This window comes from Chiloscyllium plagiosum, unplaced genomic scaffold (assembly GCF_037043375.1).
Source record: "Chiloscyllium plagiosum isolate Xiang-an unplaced genomic scaffold, Cpla_swu_hap1 HiC_scaffold_11, whole genome shotgun sequence".
Taxonomy (NCBI): domain Eukaryota; kingdom Metazoa; phylum Chordata; class Chondrichthyes; order Orectolobiformes; family Hemiscylliidae; genus Chiloscyllium; species Chiloscyllium plagiosum.
In genome coordinates, this window is record NW_028270149.1 from 27,801,026 (window position 1) to 27,821,520 (window position 20,495).

The following is a 20,495-nucleotide window of genomic DNA, read 5'->3' on the forward strand; positions in this document are numbered from 1 at the left end:
CTGGATTAGCCGTGAGAAATGCAGGGTAACAGAGATAGGGTGGGGGTGGGCCTGCGTGGGATGCTCTGAGGATCAGTGCATACACGATGGGCCAAATGGCCTGCTTCCACATTATATGGATTCTACGATTCTGTGAACACTTTTTAAACTATCCCAAATATTAGGGATCTTACACCATATTCATTAAGACCACCTAAAAACAGTATTGAACAATGAAGGCATGCCAACTCCAACAAACTGCATGGAGCATAAAAAAACTTGCAAACAACAAGTAGCAAATACTCATTCATTATACAATTCTAATCAATAACCTTTTCAACTTGTGCACTTCGGAACTAGTTGGAAATTTTGTTTCTTTACACCATGTACCTGATAATAAACTTTTTCCCATTCATCTCATACTAGTTTCATGACAATGAAATGCAAAATGTCACTAAATTACAATTGCGTGACATTGTTTATTTTGCACTTTTTGCAATCATTTCAGCACTGCGCACAAATCATACAAAGTATTTAAAATTAAAACTGTGCAAACCTTAGTTTTAAAGCACAGTAATTTAATGAGAAACATGGTAAGGTTTCATGTCTGTTAAATACCATTAAATAACTGAAAATGCCATGCAGAAGTACAAACAGATTTGTTGAATCGGACTTAACGAAACGTGTTTCTTTGATCTTTTAGAAGTCGTAAATCAAATAATTCAAACCAAAAACAACTGAAATGATCGAACAGTTTTTTTTTCCCCCTGAACCAAACAATATCGCTTACTTTGATGTTTAAAAGTTCATGGAACATAACCTGGCCTCGTCAGTCCGCAGATCGTCTAAGAATACGGTCTGTATCTCAATAACGCCCGTCCGTCAGTAATCAACCATAACTATAATATTTCAGTTTAATTGTTTAAAGCTGGATTTGTAATATTGACAAAGGTTAAAAACAACTAGTTGTTACACAACACTTCCCTCTGGCAATGAACACAATCACAACAGGATCGTTCCGAAGTTTCCTTAAAAAAAAGCAATTACTGAACAGACGAACACAGCACTCACTCCGTAATTGAAAAACCGAGTGGAAGAAACGATTCGTTTCTCGCACATCCTGGCCAAAGTCAATCGGTAAAACATTATTTAAAAAGCGCTTAAAAAAAAATCAGTCTGAACGTAGAGTCCAAGCAAACGCATCCCGGGACAGAAAAATAAAAGTTGCAGGGACGATCCAAAACAAGCTGTGGAGTTTGTTCTGACAAACTTGGAGAAGGAGGCAAAGAGTTAGTTCCTTTGTTTATGAAGTTCGCACACAAAACCTCCCGAAAACGGGCAGAGAATTGCATTTCTTTCTACTTGTTACGAGATTTCCCAGCGGGGAAAATAAATCAGAGAAATAAAACAGGCAGCCTTTGGATATGCTGGAAACCGAAAACACACGCTTAAATCGAAAGAAAACCCGAGACCGGCCGGCGGTGCCATGCCAAGGAGTTTGGGTACTTACTACGGGTCGTTGGTGAATCGTGGGCTCCGGGGCGGCTGATATCCGTACAGATGGCAGTACAGGACGTCGAAACAGAAGCAGCACATCTCCGAGTTGACCACCATGTTCCTGCCGCCAGGGCAGCCACTGAAACCGTTGGCGCGGGTCACGTCCTTGCAGTGGTTCTCGTTAGAGTTGTTAGACGAGGTGGAAGAAGACGAACAGCTCGATAGCTTCTGCTTCTTCACTCCACAGCACCCCGCCGCCATCTTGGAATCCACCGGCGCTTCCGCGAAGCCCCGCTTTCTACCCATACTCCTCCGCGGTGTCGAGGGGGCGGGGTGAGGTGGGGGCGGAGCGAGGCCGGGGCGGAGCCGGAGAGCGCTTGCGCCGGGCGGTCCTGCAAGAGGAAGGGGAATAAAAACAGAGAGGGGGGAAAAAAACGTGATCATATCGCACGTGCTGCGGCCCCCGAGGTCCTGTCAGTAACAGTAAATTAAATGGGTTCTATCCCCGCTGCCATTGCCATGGTAACGCGGCCTACTCAACGCCCGCTGTCAACTCGCGTACTCACAAGCCAAACATTTAGGAGTTCGCCACCGTCAATTTGCCGCTTTCCGTGAGTGATCTGATTTACAATTACTTTGAACCCATACAATCTGTATTTTTAAAGTGTCACAAGCCCGGCCCCGTACCATCGGGAATTCTTTGCGAGGGAGCCGGTCGCCGTACATCAGCAACGACACCCGAATTATTCTTAATGTTACTATTCTGTGCACCTCAGTAAACTTCCTGATAGAACCGAACAAACAACATCAGCATGCAATCCTGGAATTTCCTACAAAAACACGAAAATAACCCAATGCTGCAGTTATGGGATACTGAGTGTGGGTGGATCGATGGGATGAATGATCTCGCCTCTCCCCCCCCCCCCCCCCCACGTAGGTAACCCTCTCTGTGTGACTGACAGCAGATTTAATTCGTACACTCAATCTTTGTAAATTACTACAAAAAATCACGACCAGTTAGTAGTGGAAGCACAGAGGAGTAACCCGTTTCAGCATTCAACGCTTCACACGCATGGAAAAAAGTCACATTTGCAAAACATAAGATTCTAGTGAAATATTATGTAATATTTTAATATCCATGAATTAGAATTTATTCAGGGTTTTAACACCTGGAGTACTGTAAATTTCATAGTAGAATACTGTGCCATGAATTACAAGACTTATCTCGTCCAACTGATTCATAATCAGAAGTATTGGCGAGTTTTGAGAAGATTTGAGATTCTGGATGTAGGTTTGCTCGCTGAGCTGCAAGGTTCATTTTCGGATGATTGGTCACCATACCAGGTAACATTTTCAGTGAGCCTCCAAATGAAGCACTGGTGGTGTAGCCCGCTTTCTATTTATATGTTTGAGTTTCCTTGGGTTGGTGGTGTCATTTCCTGTGGTGGCATCATTTCCTATAGTGACACCATGTCCCATTCTTTTTCTCAGGAGGTGGTAAATGGGATCCAAGTCAATATGTTTGTTGATAGAGTTCCGGTTGGAATGCCATGCTTCTATCAACAAACACATTGACTTGGATCCCACTTACCACCCCTGAGAAAAATAACAGGAAATGACATTACCATAGGAAATGATGTCACCATAGGAAATGAAACCACTAACCCAAGGAAACTCAAACATATAAATGGAATACGTGCTACACCAACAGTGCTTCATTTAGATGCTCAGTGAAGATGTTACCTAGTATGGTGATGAAATGTCTGAAAACTAACCTTTCAGCTCAGCGAGCAAACCTACATCCAGAATCGGAAGAATCTGGGTTCAATTACAATTTACACAGTGCCCACATTTCTAAATTAAAACTGAATTTCACACTATTTAGCTGACGACATTGGGCAGAATGGAAGAGATGTTCATGACAGCTATAAACTGTACAAAACGGAACATATCACAAAGCAACTCAGTGGCTTAAACACGTTTTTAGGTGAGTAAACATGTCACATGAGCAAAAACATTATAAATTTTGGAAAGGTTGTGTTACTGCTATATAAGACATTGGCAGATGCAATCCAGAATACTGTAGAAACTGTCACCTAATCAGTGTTAAACCTTTGGAAAACAAACGGATAAATTAAGAAGCATATTTAAAACACAAGTCTCAAAACATTTGAACCAAAAGAACTGTGGATGCTGTAAATCAAAAACTAAAACAGAAATTGCTGGAAAAGCTAACAGGTCTGGTAGTTTTGAGGAAGGGTAATTCGATCCAAGAGGCTAACACTGATTTCTGTCCACAGATGCTGCCAGACCTGCTGAGCTTTTCCAGCAATTTTTGATTTTGTTACTGAGAAATTGAGTTTATTTTAGAAAAGAGAAATTGAAGTCCGACATAGGCAATCACAACAAGCTTAACTCAAGCATCTATTCAATATAACATTTTAAATTACATTCCCATCAACAAAATAATCTTCTGGGCTGAGGAGGAGAAAGAATTAAGCACAGTGGGGTCTGACATGCTGATGAACTGTGTTATGAAGATGTGGGTGTACTGTACCTTGAAGAGAGTTGAAAGCTAACTGAGCTACCTGACAGCACCAAATTTCTCAATAACGTAACAATGTAATACTTGGTCGAAAGCTAGGGTAGCTGGTTGCCTGGAGACAAAAACAGATTCGAATTAGGCCAATTATTTTAGATTATACCCCGAAATATACCAAATTCCAATCAAGTTTGATTTTAGTATATTGACAGTCTTAAAAGCCAATGATTTGGAGACACTGGTGCTAGACTGGGGTGTACAAAGTTAAAAATCACACAAAAATCACCAGCTTATAGTCCAACAGGCTTATTTGGAAGCACTAGCTTTCGGAGCGCTATAAATTAAATTGCTATAAATTTTGTGTCTTACAATCTTATTTTCCTGATTCTCCTGATTCCTGAAGAAGGACTTGTGCTCGAAACGTCGATTCCCCTGCTCGTTGGATGCTGCCTGACCTGCTGCGCTTTTCCAGCAACACATTCTTCAGCTCTGATCTCCAGCATCTGCAGTCCTCACTTTCTCCCATTCCTGAAGAAGGGCTTATGCCCGAAACGTCGATTCTCCTGCTCCTTGGATGCTGCCTGACCTGCTGTGCTTTTCCAGCAACACATTTTTCAGCTCTGATCTCCAGCATCTGCAGTCCTCACTTTCTCCCATTCCTGAAGAAGGGCTTATGCCCGAAACATCGATACTCCTGCTCCTTGGATGCTGCCTGACCTGCTGTGCTTTTCCAGCAACACATTTTTCATCTCTGATCTCCAGCATCTGCAGTCCTCATTTTCTCCCATTCCTGAAGAAGGGCTTATGCCCGAAACGTCGATTCTCCTGCTCCTTGGATGCTGCCTGACCTGCTGTGCTTTTCCAGCAACACATTTTTCAGCTCTGATCTCCAGCATCTGCAGTCCTCACTTTCTCCTAATTTTATTTTCCACAACCACCTGTTGAAGGAGCAGCGCTCCGAAAGCTAGTGCTTCCAAATAAACCTGTTGGACTACAACCTGGTATTGTATCATTTTTAACTTTAATAGCCAATGACACAATCTGATGCTTTGGGGGTATAAGATCAGGGAAAATTGAACAGTTGGAAGGAGAACTGCCATGCCACAAGCATCCTGCATAAGCCCCCAAACTGTTACATCACGAAGTAAATCCTCCTGCTTAATTTAAACCAGCAACACAGAAAAGGTTTATTCCTTGCAGTAATCTGTGAAAATTCGAGAAGCCAAGAACTATTTAAAGTAAACATTAATGACTTTATTTCTTAAAGTATAACAGAGAATAATTAACTAACAACTATTTACAACTCCTTCCTCTAACCTATCTTTTACTTTCTCCTCTACAATACTGGTACGATAAAAATCCTGATTAAGATTCACAAAACAAACCTTTTTATCACAAAACCAGGCAGCTTTTGGTTATTCTCTGTATTCCTATATTCTTTTCTTCTTCCTGAGGATTCTGCTTCACAGGTTATTGATCAATAAAGGTACCTTTAAGACAGCTACTTTTCAGGCGGTCTCTACAAGCTGGTGATATGGCAGTTCTCCTCCCAACTGTTCAGTCTTCCCTGGTCTTATACCCACAAAGCATCAGATTGTGTCATTGGCTTTTAAGATTGTCAATATACTAAATTCAAACTTGATTGGAATTTAATATATTTCAGTGTATAATTTAAAATGATTAGCCTAATTCGAATCTGTTTTTGTCTCCAGGCAACCAGTTATACTAGCTTTTGACGAAATATTACATTGTTACTTTATTGAGAACACTTGGAGCTTTTAAACTCTCTTAAAGGTACAGTACACCAAAATCTTCATAACAGCTGTTAGCCATCAAGTTCCATGGGTAACATTTTCCATATGACATATTATTTTGTTATTGGCATCTAGAGGATAGAAGTTTGGAGTAACGAGATTCCATTTGACTTAACAGAGGGAAAGGGTTTAGTTACTGAAAGCTGACACCAGTGATAAAAAGAATCAGAGGAATGGCATTTAGATTGATTGGGTGCAATACATAGGAGAAGGAAACTGGAAAGTTAGAACTTTGAAAAGAGAGAATAAAAAAGACAAGAAATGTATTCTCAAGCAGTGACTGGGATAGAGTTAACATTGAAAATAATGCAACACAAACAGTATGTGGTGGCCACTTTGGAAACTAAGATAGCTTGTTAAAAAAGACAACTGATAACATAATGAGAGATCAATAGATTCTCAATGTGGAACAAAATTTTATCAGCAGATCAATACAGAATTGTCGAAAATATCCCAGGTATTCAAAACCATTACTCATATTGTACACTAAACTTGTGAATTCTGATAACCAAACAGCAGAAAACTCTGTGTTTCCTAAAAGGATTTTTAATCAGCTCTGAATTATTTAAGTGCAATATGCAGTTTTACAGGAACTGTTCTGTTCCATTTTGTGGAACAGTGTGTCATCATTGTAGCACAGTGTCCTACCATCACATAAATTCTCAGAATTTAGGAATAACCACTCCCTGTAAAATGTTAGCAGTAATAAATGATAAAAAAAGTAATAAAAATCTACTACATTATGTCTAGTTTTATCTCAGTACACTAATTAGTTGTATCTCTTTCAGGCTGCAACTATGTAAACAGTGCCTTGTAATTTCAGAAGTTTGTGTAATACTTTGTCTTTATTCATTGTCAGTAAAGGAAATGATGAAGAATCTGTATTGTCAGAAAATTTGCCATGTAGTTCTAATACAAATTTAGAGATGTGGTTTAGATTTTAGACACTAAGTTAAAGTCCTTGAGGGAGAAATGCTGCATCTGAAAATTTAAAAATGAAAATCTCAAATTGATCCTTATATTTCTACCAAGGGCTTTTAAAGCAAGAAGATTTTATGCATTTCATAAAGAAAATATATGAATTATTAACTTGATTTAGAACCTTAAGCTAGATTTTCACTATGTTCGGTGAAATTTTAATTCAATTATCAAATATCCATAAACTGCCTCCTTCACTTGCAGAATGCTTGAATATGCTCAGCATCCTTAGATTCTTGTTGTTTAATAATGAACATATAAGTTCCTTTATCTTTAACTGCTGTATCAATAGAAAGATCCTCAAGTTTGAAATTGTTCCTTTTTTTAAATGCAGTAAGTTAAGACACTTGAATAAGAATTAATTTGATCTGCAAATTTTGTGACTTCAGAAATTCATACTTTTCAAAAGGTCTGGAAGTACCCTCTAGAATTGTGTAGTGTGCAGAAAATGAATTAGCTGTCTTTGCAAATATCTGTATGAACCAGATATACCATGCTTGATTCATTTTTACTACCTATCAAGTGCTTGGATAGCAAAATTTAAGCTTTAAAACTGAACAATGACTGTGTCCTTACTGAAATAAATGAGGCTTATTTACTTGAATTATCAGAAACAATTCTCTCTTTAACTAGCTGCTTATGCAAGATTTTTTCCAATAGTTTCCAATAAATGCAAAAAAGTTATTAATCTATGCCCTTATGACATATACTATCCCAACAATACATTCTTTGATAATTAAGATTTTAAAAAATAGTGAAATACATGTTTCAATAACATTAGCTAGGATATCTATAAACATGATGAATAACCACATAATATAGGGGAGACAATAAAAAAGGAAGATACAGCCAGAGAGAAAAGAAAAGTTTGTTTTTCTTCTGTGCTTTTCACAACTGCAGGACATCCCAAAGCATTTTACAGTGAATTGTGTGCTTTTGATGTGTAATCACTGCAGTAACGTAGGAAAGCAATTGAGGATGTTATTGATAATTCTATCAAATGGCACTCACTCAGCAATAACTTAATCTGTATTTGGGTTGTGCCAGAACCACTCAGCGCCAGGCCTCATTCCAGCTTTGGTCCAAATGTGGACAAAATACATGAAATTAAGAGCTGAGGTGAGCCTAACTGTCCTTAACACCTAGACAGTATCTAACTGTAAGTGATCAAGGAGAAGGTGAATTGGGAGAATATTTCTACATTGGTTGGTGTGATATCTAACACAGAGATTGACTATTGTTATTGGAGGTCAATCATCTCAGACTCAGGACATCATTACAGGGACTTTTTAGGGTGGTGTCCTTAACTTAACCATCCATAGTTACATCAGTGACCTTCCCATCATCATGTAGTCAAAATTGGGGTTGTTCACTGACAATTGCATAATATTCAGCACCATTTGCAAATCTTAAATTTGGAATCTTTGTCCAAATACAGCATGACCTGGACAAAATCCAGGCTTGTACTGATAGGTACTAAATAACATTTACACCATGTAAGTTTCAGGCAATGGTCATCTCCAATAAGAGACAATCTAATTATTGACATTCATTGGCATTACTACTGATCAATCCATCACTACTAATACCCTGAGACTGTTGTCAAGAAACTGAACTGAACCAAGAGTATAAATACTGTGGCTACAAAAACAGGTCAGTGTTAGGAATTCTGTGGAGAGTAACTTGTTTCCTGAATCTCCAGTGCCTATCCACCATCAAGATACAAGTGAGGACTACAATGAGTCCTCTCCACTTGCCTAGATGCATGCAGCTCCCACCCCTCCAACTGCAACAAGAACAGAACTCCTCCTCCTCCTCCCCCCCACCCCGGTCCTTACCTTCCACCCCACCAACCTTCGGATGCATCATATTATCCTCCGCCATTTCCGCCACATACAAACGGACCCCATCACCAGAGATATATTTCCCTCCCCACCTCTATCTGCATTCCGTAAAGACCATTCCCTCCACGACTCTCTTGTCAAGTCTACACCCCCCACCAACCCAGCACCGCACTCTTGACTCTGATCTCCAGCATCTGCAGTCCTCACTTTCTCCTAGTTGATTATCCAGGACAAAACAGCCCACTTGACTGGAATGCTGTTCATCACCTTCAACATTTGCTTTCTTTATTATTGATATACAATGGTAGCCGTGTGTCCCATCTTTATGATGCACTGCAATAGCTCACCAAGATTCCTCTGACAGCACCTTCCACACCCATAACCTTCACCACCTAGAAGGACAAGGGAGCAGAGGCATGGAAATACCACAACTTGCAAGTTCCTTTTCAGACTGCGCAACAACCTGACTTGGAACTATATCGTCATATCTTCACTGTCACTGCATCAAGATCCTAGAATTTCTTTAATAACAGCACTATGGGTGTGCCTACATCCTAAGACCTCTGTGACTTAGAGGACAAGGCAAATTGAGAATCCCAAGACTGCAACCAACAGCTAGGAAAGAAGTACAAAACTTGAAAACAGTGTGAGATGGAAGATATCCAAGAGACAGAAATCAGCTCAGCCAAGTGAAGCATACATCTTGCAGTATGTATGAAGTCATGGATGCATCATTGTGTCCCAAATGAACAAGAAGTGTCATGGGCTGCAAAATCTGGAGATCTGGGTTTTGAAACTTAAACAGTAGCTTGAGGCATTGCTGTGCACACACAAGCCACAGTACTAGATGGATTACATATTTAGAGAAGTGATGACACAGAAGTTTTAAGTATATAGGCAGCAAGGAAATGGGTAACCACCAGGCCATTTAAGTAAACCAAGCAGGCAAGACCGGAGTCACATTGATTCTTTTATGGATACTGGTGAGGGAAATAGTTCTTCAGGAGAGAGCTGAAAGTACAAGTTGATGGCACATGGGCAGCTTAGCTTTACAGTGGGGAGGAAGAAGACTAGAAGAGCGATAGTGATATGGGATTCCAGAGTCAGGGGATCTGATGAGCATTTTTATGATAGTCAAAGTACTCCAAGACAAGATGTCACTTTTCAGCTGCCCAGGCTAAAGGATGTTACAGAATGGCTACAAGGCTTTCTTCTGGGAGAGGTGATCAGCCAGTGGTCATGATTCACATTTGTACCAATGATTTGGTTAAGAATAAGGATGAGGTCCTGAAAGCAGGTTTCAGACAGCTGGGTAGAAGATTGAAAGGCATGTCCTCTGAAGCATTAGTCTCACCTTTTCTCCCAACCCGAATGCTAATGAGCACAGAAATAGGAGACTCGAGCAATTGAACATGAAGGTAGAAAGCTGATGTAAAGGGTCAGTATCAGATTTCTGGAACTTTGTGACCATTTCTGGGGAGGATGTGATCTGTATAGGCTGGACAGTCTACATTTGGAACAAGAATGGCTGCCACCAATAGAACACTGCAGCACCCAAGGATTTGCAACACAAGCACATTAGGGATGGGAACCTACGTGATCTTAAGCCTGCACCAAGTTCCCGTACACTTAATATTGGCTTACATTATCCCCAAGTTACAAAATGTCAGACCTAAATATCCATGTTCAGCATGTTATCCATTAAACGTTCTTTAGAATTTTAATATCTTTGTGTCAAGTCCAAGCTTTCCCAATTGTAAAATGAACAAAGTGTCAGTTTTACATACAAATCTGAGGCAGTTTCAGTCTAACCTCAAAGAAATTAAAAGTTAACATCGAAAATGTGCAATGGTTATTTTACAATATACTTCGAGGTCAGAGATAATGTCTTTGTAAGTGAATTGAAACAATGTTAAATTTTCTTGGGAATTGAAAATAATGTAGCTTCTCTATTATCTGTTTAGGTCATGGAAAAAAAATTTGTGCATACTTTTCAAAAAGAACAAATGAATAAACTTTTTTAGTCACTAAACAATTGTAAATGTTTCAGTTATACTGGATTCTTTGCAACTCACACGTGCATTCTAACAAAGCAAAAGGGCATCACTTTCAGTATGGTTATAGTGGCAATTTTCATGTGCCATGAATCATTATAAAGCAAAGAACTTTATTTGTGACCTTTTAAATCAATCTTAGTCTTTGTAATTCAGTCATGAATGGTCTGAGGCTATTTGTTTAATTTTTTTTATTTGTTTGTTTTAATGGAATGTGGGTGTCACTGGCTAGCCAGCATTTATTGTCTATCTCATTTGAGTTTCTGATCAATGATAACGCTGAGGATATTGATAGTGGGGGATTGTGATGGTAACACCTTTGAATGTCAAGGGGTGGTGGTTAGATTGTCTCTAGTTGGCAATTGGTCATTGCCTGACATTTGTGTGGCATGAATACTACTTGCCACTTGTCAGCCCAAGCCTGGATATTATGCAGGTCTTGTTGCATTTGGACATGGACTGCTTCAGTGTCTGAAGAGTTGCAATGGAGCTGAACATTGTGCAATCATCAGCAAACATCCTCACTTCTGATGTTATGATGGAGGGAAGGTCATTGAAGCAGCTGAAGATGGTTGGGCCTAGGACACTACCCTACAGAAATGTCCTGGAGCTTAATTTATGAAACCTTTGCTTCATTTAATAATGTCAAGATTTTACGTTTTAAATGCACACATGACAACATGTTCAATAAAAGATTAACAAATTGTTCAGTGTTTTAAAAGTCATGCCTTTTATCGAACAGGAAAAATTGTGGAGTTTAATGAAGTTTTTTAAAATCTGAAAGTATTTTGGAAGGTTATTAGTGAAAGGTTATTCTTCTCTCTCTGCTTGGTGAATCATTGACAAAATGACTTAGGTTCAAAATTAATTATGGAAGAATGGAGGATGAAGATAGAGTTTTCTTTATATAGTGAGCCTTGATTTTAACTCCGCTCCACAGATCCCATTCCATTATCCCATCCACCCATCATTCTAACCTTCTAGAAACCTGGCAATTACTGAAGAATGGGCAATTAAAACAAAGTGTAATTCTTACCAACTCATTTTTTTGCTTTGACCTGACCAACTATTATCATAAATTTCAGCATTTAAAACCACCCACAAGTTGGAAGTCTCCTATCTAAGTAAAGACATAGTAAGGCATCATCTGGAATTTCAACCTGAGAAATTTATCATCAGGACGATAACTGCAAAGAAAAGTCAAGGCCAGAAGAGATCTAAATAGATATATTTATACTTTTTATTTACTTTTTGTGGTCCAGGAGAAGCAGGAATGTTCTTCTGTACCCCGTGAGGAAACATGGACCACTTCATTATACCTGATCACGAATATCTTGGTGCTACTAGACAACCTACAATGTCTTCTACAAATTCAGTCCAGAGTATGATCTTGAACATGGGAATAAATTTTGGAAGCACTAAGATTGAGCATTTGAGTTTGTCATTGGTTTTGGCTTCTCCTCTGTACCAATGTCACCCTGAGTTAAAGTCAAGGCTACAGTTACTAGAACATGGGGCTGAATTTTACCAGAACCCAGCTAAGTGTAAAAATTTGGGAAATTTCATAGAGGATTTCTTGAGTGCTAACAGATTGTCTGATGCTGTTCTCCAAAACTCACTTCATTCTATATCCACACTGCCTCTAAGGCATTCTGCTCATTATATCACCAGAGGTGGAAATTCTTGCCACTGCCACAACTTTCTGGAATTCCTAGCATCATATTTAAAATGAAGTTTTGCAGCTGGTCAAGCATTGTCACTCTGGAGCTGCACTGCACATTTCTGTGAATTGCCCTGGAGAAGATAGGACAACCTCACTATCAAACCAGCAGACAAGGGAGGCGCGGTAGTAGTTTGGCGCACCGACCTCTACACCGCTGAGGCCAAACGCCAGCTCGCAGATACCTCCTCCTACTGCCCCCTTGACCATGACCCCACCCCCCACCACCAAACCATCATCTCCCAGACCGTCCATAACCTCATCACCTCGGGGGATCTCCCATCCACTGCCTCCAACCTCATAGTCCCACAACCCCGCACCTCCCGCTTCTACCTCCTGCCCAAAATCCACAAACCTGACTGCCCCGGCCGACCCATTGTCTCCGCCTGCTCCTGCCCCACCGAACTCATCTCCGCATACCTTGACACCGTCCTGTCCCCCTTAGTCCAAGAACACCCCACCTACGTTCGGGACACCACCCATGCCTCCACCTGCTCCATGATTTTCGCTTCCCCGGTCCCCAACGCCTTATTTTCACCATGGACATCCAGTCCCTGTACACCTCCATCCCCCATCACGAAGGACTCAAAGCCCTCCGCTTCTTTCTTTCCCGCCGTACCGACCAGTACCCTTCCACTGACACCCTCCTTCGACTGATTGAACTGGTCCTCACCCTGAACAACTTCTCTTTCCAATCCTCCCACTTCCTCCAAACGAAAGGAGTAGCCATGGGCACCCGCATGGGCCCCAGCTATGCCTGCCTCTTCGTAGGATATGTGGAACAATCCATCTTCCGCAACTACACTGGCCCCACCCCCCACCTTTTCCTCCGCTACATCGATGACTGTATCGGTGCCGCCTCGTGCTCCCACGAGGAGGTTGAACAGTTCATCCACTTCACCAACACCTTCCACTCCGACCTCAGATTCACCTGGACAGTCTCAGATTCCTCCCTCCCCTTCCTCGACTTTTCTATTTCTATCTCAGGCAACCGAATCAACACGGACATCTACTACAAACCGACCGACTCCCACAGCAACCTGGACTACACCTCCTCCCATTCTGCCCCCTGTAAAAACGCCATCCTATTCTCCCAATTCCTTCGACTCCGCCGCATCTGCTCCCAGGAGGACCAGTTCCAAAAACGCACATCCCAGATGGCCTCCTTCTTCAAGGACCGCAATTTCCCCCCCGAAGTGGTCGACGATGCCCTCCACCGCATCTCTTCCACTTCCCGATCCTCCGTCCTTGAACCCCGCCCCTCCAATCGCCACCAGGACAGAACCCCACTGGTCCTCACCTACCACCCCACTAACCTCCATGTACAGCGCATCATCCGCCGTCATTTCCGCCACCTCCAAACGGACCCCACCACCAAGGATATATTTCCCTCCCCTCCCCTATCAGCATTCCGTAAAGACCACTCCCTCCGTGACTCCCTCGTCAGATCCACACCCCCCACCAACCCAACCTCCACTTCCAGCACCTTCCCCTGCAACCGCAGGAGGTGCAAGACTTGTGCCCACACCTCCCCCCTCACCTCCCTCCAAGGCCCCAAAGGAAACTTCCATATCCGCCACAGATTCACCTGTACCTCCACACATATCATCTATTGCATCCTTTGCACCCGATGTGGCCTCCTCTATATTGGGGAGACAGGCCGCCTACTTGCGGAGCGTTTCAGGGAACACCTCTGGGACACCCGGACCAACCAACCCAACCACCCTGTAGCTCAACATTTCAATTCCCCCTCCCACTCCACCAAGGATATGCAGGTCTTTGGACTCCTCCATCGTCAGACCACAGCGAAACGACGGTTGGAGGAAGAACGTCTCATCTTCCGGCTAGGAACCCTCCAACCACAAGGGATGAACTCGGATTTCACCAGTTTCCTCATTTCCCCTCCCCCCAGCCTGTCTCAGTCAAATCCATCAAATTCAGCACCGCCTTCCTAACCTGCAATCTTCTTCCCGACCTCTCCGCCCCCACCCCAGTCTGACCTATCACCCTCACTTTGACCTCTTTCCACCTATCACATTTCCGACGCCCCTCCCCCAAGTCCCTCCTCCCTATCTTTTATCTTAGCCTGCTGGACCAACTTTCCTCATTCCTGAAGAAGGGCTAATGCCCGAAACGTCGATTCTCCTGTTCCCTAGATGCTGCCTGACCTGCTGCGCTTTTCCAGCAACACATTTCCATCTCTGGAGAAGATAGACAAAGGTAATGCAACTGCATGCTTCACTGACAGGGACCTGGAGCTCTTGGTGACTGGGGTCATGCAGAGGAGGGTTGCCCCTTTTTCTCCAGATCACCAATGGAGCCCGTGCCAAAAGATCCTTGTTTTTATATGGTCAGTGTATTGTCCACAATCTGGAGGAACACCTAGTAAAGCCACAATGTTGTTAAACACCTCGCAGCTCTCTGAGTAAGTAGCTCCATCTTCTCTCTGTCACCTCACAATCTCTCTAAATCTGCTACTGCACCCAAATTTCACCAAGGCTCATTGAGTACTACATGCAACATTTTCTATCACTCACAATCATGCACCAAATCTCCCACACTACTAACACACCTCTGTGCTGCCTACTCACTCACTTGGGACACTTCACTACCTTTCTCCCATCTGCATCAGGACAAACAGTTGTGTCAGCCACTTTCTTCTCACTCAATTCCTCCCTTTGTCTCATTCCAGGAGAAAACAGCACACCATAGGGCAGACCAAGCCAAGACAGATTTTGAGGATGCCCGACATTCATCTCCTCACCCTCTACGACGAGAGGTCCTTATGCTAGCTGGAGAGGACGACAACCATTCATATGGTGATGCCAAAACCAACTGACTGCCACAAAGTCCCTGGACTGCAAGCAGACACTGCCCTTAATTGTGCTGGAAACCTCTCAATTAAGGCTGTCCTCACTGACTTTTTTGAGGACTACTTCCCTTAGATTTTGAGACATAGCTCTTTGGTTGAAGCCACATAGGCTATTGTTATATGGGATTGGTATAGCATTATGCCATACAACAACATGTCCACCCCCTTGACTGACGACTGCTAACAACAATATGTGTTGCTTGGCTTTATGCCTGTACTAGAAGGCAAAACAGAAGTACTCTGAGCCTTTGAGCTCTGACTATGGCAACAAAGCACAAAAAGATAAAGCAAGAGAAGACAAGGCAAAGATGCAGGGAGCTTCCAAGAAGGTACAAATGAGCAAGTGTGAAGGGAGCAAGCGAGGAGTTATAAAATGTACTCTGATAAATTCCATCAGTTGTGTATCTGTCACATTTGCCCATTTCCAATCTAATGGAACCTTTCCTAAACTTAGGGAATTTTGGGCAATTAAAACCAATTCATCAACTATTTCTTTTGCCACTTCTTTTAAGACCAGAGGACATCAGGACTCGGGGCTTGTCAGCACATTCCCACTAATTTTTGTTTCTTTTACACAGACCTCTGAGATCCATGCACAGCAGATTGCCATGTGTGGACCCTCAAAGCATGCATATTAGAGGGAACATTGATTGTAAGCCCACGAACCCTAACAGTTTGCTCGGTATCACTTCACTAGTGATTGTGGTTTTCTTGAGTTCCTCCTTCGCCTCTATTTTATAGTTCACAGCTATTTCTGGGACTTGTATTCTGTATAGCAAAGACTGATACAAAATACCCATTAAATTTATATGGCATATCCTTATATTTAATCATTAATTCCCCAGACTCACTTTCTGAAGGACCATTGCTTACTTTGTTAACTCTTTTTTTCAAATATCTGTAGGAACTCATATTCTTGGTTTCTTTATTTTTGGATTTGGAAGAGCTTTCTTGTGTACTCTCCTTCGTAATCTTTTAATTTTTTAAAATTCATTCATGGATTGTGGGTGTCACTGGCTAGGTCAGCATTTATTGTCCATACCACTTCTTATGTTCTGCCTAATCTTCTGATCTGTCATCAATATTTGCACAATTATGTGGATTCCCCTTAAGTTTGATACTATATTTACTTTTCTCAGTTAACCACAATCAGTGAATCCTCCCTTACAGTTTTTTTTCTCTTTGAAATGTATGTATTCTGTTATGTTATGTCTATTCTGAAATATCTCTTTTAAATATCTGTCATTGCATCTCTACAGATCTATTCACTACCATTGTTTGCTTCAGCTAACATTGTTTTCATGTGCTCATAATTGCATTTATTAAAGTTTAAAATACTCATGTTCGATTCACTTTTCTGTTACTTAAACTGATTCTCAAACTGGATGCAAAATTCAGTCATGTTATGATTTCTGCTACCCAGGGACACTTTCACTATGAGATTATTAACTAATCCTATCTCATTGCATAATATCAGATCTAGTATAGTCTGTTCCCTGGTAGCCCCCAGTGTCCTAAATGAATACTTTGTGTCGGTATTCAACAAAGAGAAGGAATTGGTGGGGGTAATCTCTGAGAAGGGAGTGGTGAATTTCTAAGCCAAGTTGCTATTAAAAAGCAAGAGGTGTTGAGCATCTTAAAAAGTATTAAGATAGATAAGTCCTGATGGGATCTATCCCAGAATGTTTTGGGAGGCAAGAGAACAAATTGCTGGAGCATTGACAGACATCTTTGTATCCTCTTTGGCCACAGATATGGTCCCAGAGGAATGGAGAATAGCCAATGTAGTCTCATTGTTTCAGAATGGTAGCAGGGATAATCCAGGAAATTATAGGCTAGTGAAAAGATTCTCAGGGCTAAAATCTATACGCATTTAGAAGCAAATGGACCTTTTAGCGACAGTATGGTTTTGTTGGGGGGGGGGGGGGGGGGGGGGAGATTGTGCCTCATTAACTTGATCAAGTTTTTTTGAGGTGACAAAAATGATTGATGAGGTAAAAGCAGTTGATGTTGTCTACATGGACTTCAGTAAAGCTTTTGACAAAGTCATGGCAGACTTGTACAAAAGGTGAAGTCATATGGTATCATGTGAGCTGGCAAAATGGATACAGAACTGGCTTAGTTATAGGAGACAGAGGTTAGTGGTGGAAGGCTGGGTTGTGACTAGTGGTGTTCCACAGGGATCCGTTGCTGTGACATCTGCTGTCTGTGGTCTACATAAATGATTTGGAGAAAAACCTAGCTAGTCTGTTTCGTAAGTTTGCAGATGATACAAAGATCGATGGAGTTGCAGATAGTGAGGAGGATTGTCAGATATAGTCCTCCAGCAGGATATAGATCAGTTGGAGGCATGGACAGGAAAATGGCAGATGGAGTTCAATCCAGACAAATGTGAAGTGACACACTTTTGAAGATCAAGGAGTATTGGTATGCAGAGGAATCTGGGTGTGTAGCTCCATGGATCACTGAAGGTAGCAATGCAGGTAGATAAGGTAGTAAAAAAGGTCTGTGGCATGCTTGCCTTCATTGGTAGGGGCATTGAGTATGAGGATAGAAAAGTTATGCTTCAGTTTGAAAGAACTTTAGTTCAGCCACACTTGGAACATTGCATACAGTTCTGGTCACCACACTATCAGAAGGATGTGGATGCTTTGGAGAGGGTACAGAAAAGGTTTAGATTAGATTACTGACAGTGTGGAATCAGGCCCTTCAGCCCAACAAGTCCACACTGACCCGCCGAAGCGTAACCCACCCAGACCCATTCCCCTACATTTACCCCTTCACTTAACACTACGGGCAATTTAGCATGGCCAATTCACCTAATCTGCACATTTTTGGATTGTGGGAGGAAACCGGAGCACCCGGAGGAAACCCACGCAGACACAGGGAGAACGTGCAAACTTCACACAGTCAGTCGCCTGAGGCGGGAATTGAACCCGGGTCTCTGGCGCTGTGAGGCAGCAGTGCTAACCACTGTGCCACCGTGCCACAGGATGTTGCCTGGTAGGGGGGATCTTAACTATGAAGAAACATTAGATAGACTGAGTTATTTTCACTGGAACACAGGAGGTTGAGGGGTGACCTGATAGGTTTATAAGATTGTGAATGGCATGGATAGAGTGGAAAATATAAGGCTTTTTCCCAGGGTGGAGGGCTCAATTACTAGGAGACACAGGGTCAAGGTGCGGAGGGAGGAAGTTTAAAAGAGATGTGTGGGACAGGTTTTTCACACAAAGGGTGATGAGTGCTTGGAATGTGCTGCCAGAGGAGGCGGTAGAAACAAACACAATAGCAGCATTCAAGAAGCGACTGGATGAATACATGAATAAGAACAGAATAGAGGGATACAGATCCTGTATGTGAAGACAGTTTGAGTATGGAAGGGCAAAATGTGTCAGCGCAGGCATGGAGAGTTGAAGGGCCTATTCCTGTGCCGTACTGTTTGTTGTTCTTTTCTGAGAATTTATTGGAAAAATATTCTATGAACTTCTCATCTAGACTACTTTTCTTCATCTATTTTTTTCTAGACTATCTACATTAAAATCACCCATTATTATCACCATTTCTTTTTGGTGAATCCTATTCATTCATTTTTGGCTATGTCCTATCATGTTTTTTTTGTGTTAGAGGCCCCATACTTCACTCCCAATCCCTAAATGGCCTCTTGCCTTTTTATCATTTTTCAGTTATCATTTCTACCAAACTGCTTTTACTTCCTGATTCATGAACTTAGGTTATCCCGCTATATTGGGCAAGCACCATCTTTTATTAATAGCGCTACCTCTCTACCTTTTCTTAACTCCAATACTTCCAAAATGCCATAGAGTCATAGAGATGTACAGCATGGAAACAGTCCCTTTGGTCCAACTCGTCCATGCTGACCAGATATCCTAAACTAATCTAGTCCCATTTTCCAGCACTTGCGCTATATCCCTCTAAACCCTTTCTATTCATATACCCATCCAGATGCCTTTTAAATGCTGCAATTGAACCAGCCTCCACCACTTCCTTTGGCAGCTCATTCCATACATGCTCCACCCTCTGCGTGAAAAAGTTGTCCCTTAGGGCCCGTTTTATATCTTTCCCCTCTCACCCTAAACCTATGCCCTCTAGTTCCCACCCCAGGGAAAAGATCTGCCCCTCATGATTTTGTAAACCTCTTTATGGTTACTCCTTAGCCCCTATGCATTTCAATATTCAGGTCCCTATCTTTGTCATCCTACAGTCGTGTCTCTTGAATTACTATTTATCTTATTGTCCGTATTTATTTCTGGAATTTGTGTTATCAGGTTCATTCGTTTACTTTAGAATACTGTGTGCATGATACATGAAGATGTAATCTCATTAGTTGAATGACAGATTCAGAAAGACAGATTGTAAACACGTGGACATTGCATACTTGCATTTTTGGAATTGGGGAAAATATGTTTCCACGTGAAACCCAAAGTCAATACAGCACATAATACATATTCCAAAATATCTTGCAAGTACCCAACTATATTTTACTGCTTGTAAAATTATTCTAAGTTAATTTGCAATAATGCGTGTAACACCTACCCACTTCACGAGTCTTTATCATAGAAAAAGCAAAGCTTCTCTTGGCTATCAGTTGGAATAATTTAAAAGATTTGCTATTCATGCACCATTCTTCTCTATTAGGAATCTATTTACAAGTAAACTATCACCCAAACATGCTGCACTACTGGCATTAACTATGCTCTGTTTTTCACTCCCACATTTGTCTTCAAGAATATCTGTTAATATAACATGCAGTTTTAAAAACTTTATATCAGATGACTTTTTAAAGAGATTTGCCTATAAATACCATATAGAACATACAAATAAGAAGAGTATGAGAAAACATATCTGATATCAGGGATAGAGTATAAAGCAACAAGGCAACTTTTTCAAATATTGGCCTTTCTATCATTCTGAAGACAAGCATTCGTGTCATATCTGTCTATGTGATAAGTGTGTCATATCACACCTGACACAGAGAACTTTAACAAAAATCACAGATGAAAGTATGGCCACAAAAGCCTCACAGCTACCAGCCCTACTTCTTATTGTTAATTTAAATCAACTTGTTTGGACATGCTGCAATACGCCTCTGAGACATGAACCTAGATCAGAGGACACAGCCAGTGCAGCACAGGTTTCCCTACTTCTATATAACAATATTTGATCTTTGCTAA

At 41.5% G+C, this 20,495-nt stretch overlaps 1 protein-coding gene across 3 annotated transcripts in view; it reads right to left on the reverse strand.

Annotated features, from left to right (window-relative positions):
* LOC122547156 (nuclear protein AMMECR1-like) overlaps positions 1-20,495 on the reverse strand; it is a 189,886-nt gene that overhangs the window by 120,791 nt on the left and 48,600 nt on the right. Inside the window, exon 1 of one of the 3 annotated variants that reach the window (XR_015758631.1) lies at positions 1,490-2,080. Coding sequence is in view for 2 of the 3 variants with exons in the window: in XM_087991929.1 (XP_087848055.1) it covers positions 1,490-1,920 (431 nt within the window). In the remaining variant the exon portion in view is untranslated. Of the gene's footprint in view, positions 1-1,489; positions 2,081-20,495 lie in introns of those variants that run through there. The other 2 variants (XM_087991930.1, XM_087991929.1) reach the window with 2 other exon arrangements.